At 45.0% G+C, this 5,559-nt stretch overlaps 1 protein-coding gene and 1 non-coding gene across 2 annotated transcripts in view; both read right to left on the reverse strand.

Moving 5' to 3' along the window:
* Positions 1–43: 43 nt before the first annotated feature.
* Trnar-ccg (transfer RNA arginine (anticodon CCG)) lies at positions 44–116 on the reverse strand. The gene has a single exon. It is a non-coding gene; the product is annotated as a tRNA-Arg (tRNA).
* A 1,494-nt stretch (positions 117–1,610) lies between these two features.
* LOC135815836 (checkpoint protein HUS1-like) overlaps positions 1,611–5,559 on the reverse strand; it is a 7,976-nt gene continuing 4,027 nt past the window's right edge. The window contains exons 4-8 of the mRNA XM_065329179.1: positions 5,283–5,390; positions 3,667–3,741; positions 3,289–3,382; positions 2,873–3,001; positions 1,611–2,530 (exon numbers count right to left, since the gene is read on the reverse strand). Coding sequence (XP_065185251.1) covers positions 2,445–2,530; positions 2,873–3,001; positions 3,289–3,382; positions 3,667–3,741; positions 5,283–5,390 — 492 coding nt within the window. The 3' untranslated portion in view covers positions 1,611–2,444. The remainder of the gene's footprint in view (positions 2,531–2,872; positions 3,002–3,288; positions 3,383–3,666; positions 3,742–5,282; positions 5,391–5,559) is intronic.

The raw sequence follows: 5,559 nt of genomic DNA on the forward strand, positions 1-5,559 counted from the left end.
TAATTGTTAGGCAAAACAAAAAGGTGTTCGAGCCATACACGAACGACCTCGATGGGACTCGAACCCACAATCTCCAGCTCCGGAGGCTGGCGCCTTATCCATTAGGCCACGAGGTCTTGCCATGTGGTCGACAACTTACATGACATTTTGACCTATCTTACATGACCACTTGTAGCTCATTCCGCAGGGCAGTGCATGTACATGAACGTCACGCATTACTGCGCGCACAGTCATACGTGATCTTCATGTACATGAAAAAGGACTTCAACTCAGAATTCACAGAAAAAAATAGTTCCCATGCCAGTCGTCTATGTAGTCATCATGGTTATGGCCATCTCATGACTCCAAGACCTAGACTACAGTCAAGAGCAAAATGTATTCATGTAAATTTCTTGCTCATGTTGCTGTACACCATGGTGCACGGACGTGGTCATTGTCGCCTACCCGTGACCATGGTGACCCCACACAATAATCAACCGCCGGATCACACTAAAATTTCATGTAACATGTAAGTATAAAGGTACAGGAAATCTCCCCGGATCCGGGCAGGTCGGGACTGAGTACTGCCCGCAACTAGGAATTGACTGTAGATGGGTCAGAAAGGTACCCAGTAGACGGACGTGCCCGGATTAGGGATGTCCGGGTCTGGGGAGTTTTACTGTACATGTATGCGCCTACTGTACATATTGGGTATGGACTGCGCTCAGTTTCTTTTCTGGCGGCAGGTCGGTGGAACACTCTTCCTCCAAACTGTCGTCAGGCACAATCTGCTGGTACTTTTGCTCACCTCACAAAGATTCACCTAGGGTTCCCTGTAACAAGGCCATGCCTGTTGGGACTCCCCTAGTCAAAATAATAAATACTACTAAGGCTACTACTATGCATATCGAGAGAGAGAGAGAGAGAGAGAGAGAGAGAGAGAGAGAGAGAGAGAGAGAGAGAGAGAGAGAGAGAGAGAGAGAGAGAGAGAGAGAGAGAGAGAGAGAGAGAGAGAGAGGGAGGGAGGGAGGGAGGGAGGGAGGGAGGGAGGGAGGGAGGGAGAGAGAGAGAGAGAGAGAGAGAGAGAGAGAGAGAGAGAGAGAGAGAGAGAGAGAGAGAGAGAGAGAGAGAGAGAGAGAGAGAGAGAGAGAGAGAGAGAGAGAGAGAGGGAAGATAGGTGTGCCGGTATTTGAGGTATCCGGACAAGAGACGGTTCAGTGTATTCTTTCCCCAATTTCATGATGCATGGCAAAGTTCAGAGGTATACTATTCAGGAATGCACAGTGGCTGGCGAAGAAAACGGGTTACCAGGCTCAGTTACAGGTCTCGACCATTCGACCGACACACCATCTTAAAATGTGAAAATAAAATACATTGTTAAGTTAATTCCTACATGTACAGCCAGTGAAGCTTGTTGAGAGAGTATTGCAACATGCTTCGAAGTACCTTAGTATAGGCAGCAAGTGTCGCACAAATGAGGCACCGGACCTGTAACACTTTGACCATGGGTTGCTACCTGTTTTCTCAATTAGCAATGCTTGCCAGTAACTTAGCTTCAAGACAAGCATGCGATCCAACATGCACACCATAATACAATCCCGGACTGTGTGATATTATCACACAGTCCGGGATTGAATCAAATGCCCTGCATTGACATGACACAAACTGAAAGGGCACGTACATGACGTACTGTAACTAGTGTAAGGCCAGCTCATTTCTCAAATAATTCGAACACTGGCAGCATACGAGTACGAGTACAGGTAGATTACGAATATGATGATATCATATTCGTTATTTTTATTATGCACTTATGCTAGGGTTGTGATGAAAAGTGCAAGCTTTGTATCTTGCTCACTCAGCATCACTATGTATGATCAACAATTTCTAGTAGAGTCATACTCAATAAAAAGATGAATAAAAAGAAAGTCAACGCCTTGTTGCAGCTAGAATTACAATTGGTCTGCAGACTTCAACAGATTGAACGCAGCAAAGACTACAACAAGATTTCTTCCCTAAAACGAACAAATCAGAAGTGTTTCCATAGTTTCCTATGATGAGTATGAGTTCAGGTAATTAAAAAAATATGTCAGCTAGGGTTGAGCAGGCAGTAAAGCACAGCAAGCTGTAGAATGCGGCAACAGAGTCCTGCCTATTCTTACATCGGATGCCATCAGTGAGCTGTAACTGTCTTCCAGGAATCAAATCACTGGACAGTTCTAACTCTATGCACTTTCATTCACAAGTGGTCAACGGGGGGGAGGGGGAAGATTCATAGAGCAGGGTTTGTGTGGATCGCAGAATTTGATGGCAATGTTACACGGGTGCTGAGCAAATTGTGCCGAAAAGTACTTCGGGTAGTTTGAGAACAACAGAGGACTTGACATTGAGTGCGTTACTGTGCTGAGAAACTCAAAAGAAGCTAGAGGCTCAAAGCTGAACAACGCTAGATGCGCAAAGCTCTGGTGCTACCTGACCACGACTGGGAGGAAGTACTGTAAGTGCATGTCGTCGTGCAGGACAAAACAATGCACGGCACGGTTCTCTAGAATATCTACAATCACACACAAACACACACACACACACACACATTAAAATACACACAGACCCGGGTAATAATACTGGCACCAAAAAAGCAGAGTCAGAACACAGTTTTCTCGTGTGCGGTATAAACCCCAACCAGCAAAGTAGACAAGGATAGACCTCTTTTGCTGCGTCACTTTGGGATGACAACTGCCGTGTGTAGTGGAACACTGCAAATAATTTAGCTAAAAGTACTCGGTGCATGCCTGCCCCATGAAAACAAATGGGGACCTGTCCTCAGCAGAGAGTGAGCAGTACATCTGCCGGACATACATACAAGATGTCATTTCAAAGCACATAGATTGAAACTTACTGCACACGATTCGCGTTGGGTTGATTTGCTGCGCCTGAAGGAACTGTCCAAACTTGCGAATGTCAACCCGAGCTGAAACCATGTGTTCAGGATCACCTGTCTGTTCGCTGACGGGGCAGTTTTCCACCACTGCACGGGAAAGAGAAAATAATATTTAGTTTGATGATGTCACAATACAATCACGATACCATCATTATGCTCAGTTTGGAGCTGCACACCAAATTGCGAGGAAGATTCTTTTCATTGCAATGGTAACCACTATACTTGCAATAAAAAGGGCACTTTTCGCATTCCAAAAAAATCAAGATACTGCAGTTAGAAGTGACTAGCATAAATTTATTGAGAACTCACTCTAGGATAATACATACACTCATGTGGTTCATTCCTATAGGTCAACAATATAGTATTCGGCTCACCTGGGTTATCGAGATCCTTGAACTGAGTTCGAACTGATACATCATCTGTTTCCACCTCGAGCGAGAAATTGCCCACGTTATTTGCAGAGAGTATCTGAATGAAATTTAAAAAAACACATCACACCATAATTCATCTAAATAGTATTCCAAGCAGGCAGCAATATGGATATTTTATACGAAACACAAGTGACTCAGCCTGCCCATAGCCCCCTACCGCCACAACCCCCAAGATGAAAAGATTCACACGCTACACAGATAAGAAAATGAGATAAAGATTATAGACACTACACACCTACTGTCTGAATATACTTCTTTGACGAGTTGACGACTGTAGACAATAATTAAAAAGAAGACATGATGTAAACGCTGTCTCCTTACCAGGTAGTTACTGAGATTCTTCAATCTGTCAACAGCATGCCGCAGTGTCTTCAGTGCAGGCAAGCATATACTGACCTATGCAAGAAGGAAATATATTCCAAACACAATGATCTCATCACTGGCTGACAGTCATAACCTCAGCTGAGGCTACGACCTTGGGAATCTTTTACAAAATACAGTCGTCCCTCTCTAATCCGGCACCTTTTGCTACGGCGTTTTCTGCTGGATTAACGAGGGTGCTGGATTAAGAAATCCTGCCCTCTGACCCGGCCCTACCCAATTGCATGCATGTATCATACGTCAAAACGCAGGGTTTTTCCGTGTCGACCTAAGTATTTGGTGCACGGCTTTATATTCTCAATTGTTCTCCGGGAATGTACACAGTGATAAAGTAAAACAGAGAACATGTTCACATGTACTCTTGCACACACACGCACACACACACACACCTGAAAATTGGCAGGACACTACTCCTTGCTAAAATAAGAAAGTATGGTTGACTGCCGTTGTCTCCTGGACAACATTGACCAGACTGGCCTAGCCTGGCCTGGCAAGGAGTGCACCTGTACGGTACGCGATTTACGACTGCCGGATTATGAAATCAAACTACGTGCAGTTTGAGCGATTCGTTTCAAAAAGTCACTGCCGGAGGCGGAATTCAAGTGCCGGATTAAGATGTAGGAATTGAACGAAAAAAAATCGGTTTCGTCACAAAGTGCACCGGTTGGCAAGGGTTCCGGATAAACAAGTGCCGGATTAGAGAGGGACGACTGTAATACAATCATGTCGATTTCAAGTACCCCCATTTAGGCAAACTGCTGTTACTTAGTAACAAGAGCATCAGGTTTAAAAGCACAGACACTACCAATACTTTAGAAGAAGAGGAAGAAGAGCATTTGAAGAAATTATGACAAACTTCAGAATATAGGAGTTTGTGTGCTATCACTGAAGAGTGCATAGTTTACCGGCAAAAACTGCTACAAAGCAGATGCTTGTATTAGCTACAGACAAGTGGATCAACTTCCAGCCATTTGGCCTTGCTAGGATCAATCATGTAGTGTGCGCAGCCCATCGCAGCGGTCAGAAAGCACGACTCGTGTAGTGCACCAAGAGCTTTTTCATGCCCCATCCAAGTATGGCGGTATTCCCTCGGGCACAGGGTCCACTTGCTAGGGGAAGCCACTTGAATCAGGTAGTAATGCAACGGGGCTTTGATTTGGCAGCAAAGAAGGCACAGATTGTGTGGTGCCTTCAAACCACATTCTGTGTCTTGGCATGCAGGATTCTCATACATTTCTGAATGCTGAGTGGTGTCAACTAAAACCCCTAAGGGGTCGTCGCAAAAGTTTTCTGTCGTCCCTGAAACGAACATCGTTCATTTCGTACTCGGACCCCCTCCCCTCCCTCTGAAACGAACACAGCTCGCTATGCTGGACGACGAAAATCGCATGCATGTACATGTCATATGTACAGTGTCGGTCGACTTGCGATTTTGGCTCGCACCCCCTCCCCCCCAAACGAATCATGTTCGTTTCAGGGACGACAAAAAACTTTTGCGACGACCCCTAACTTTGACAGCTGAAAACAAGAACACATTGCACGGCCCTTCAGCATACCTGATAACGAGGCATGGGTGGCTCCTCAAAATCCGACCATAACTTAGCCGGAACAAGCGTCGCTGGTATATCGTGTGTCACTGACCGGGTGCGAGTAGCTGACGCTTGCTGAATGCACACAGAAGCAAATGAAACAAATCAAAGATGACTAAAGAATTTATAGAAAAGAAAAAAGGACCAAGGAACTACAAGTTATGCTATAATGTCCACTAACACAGTTACTTTTAAACAATCAGCTCATGCGATAGCATTGCACGACACTGACCGACAGTACTGA

This window comes from Sycon ciliatum, chromosome 4, assembly GCF_964019385.1.
Source record: "Sycon ciliatum chromosome 4, ocSycCili1.1, whole genome shotgun sequence".
Lineage (NCBI taxonomy): Eukaryota > Metazoa > Porifera > Calcarea > Leucosolenida > Sycettidae > Sycon > Sycon ciliatum.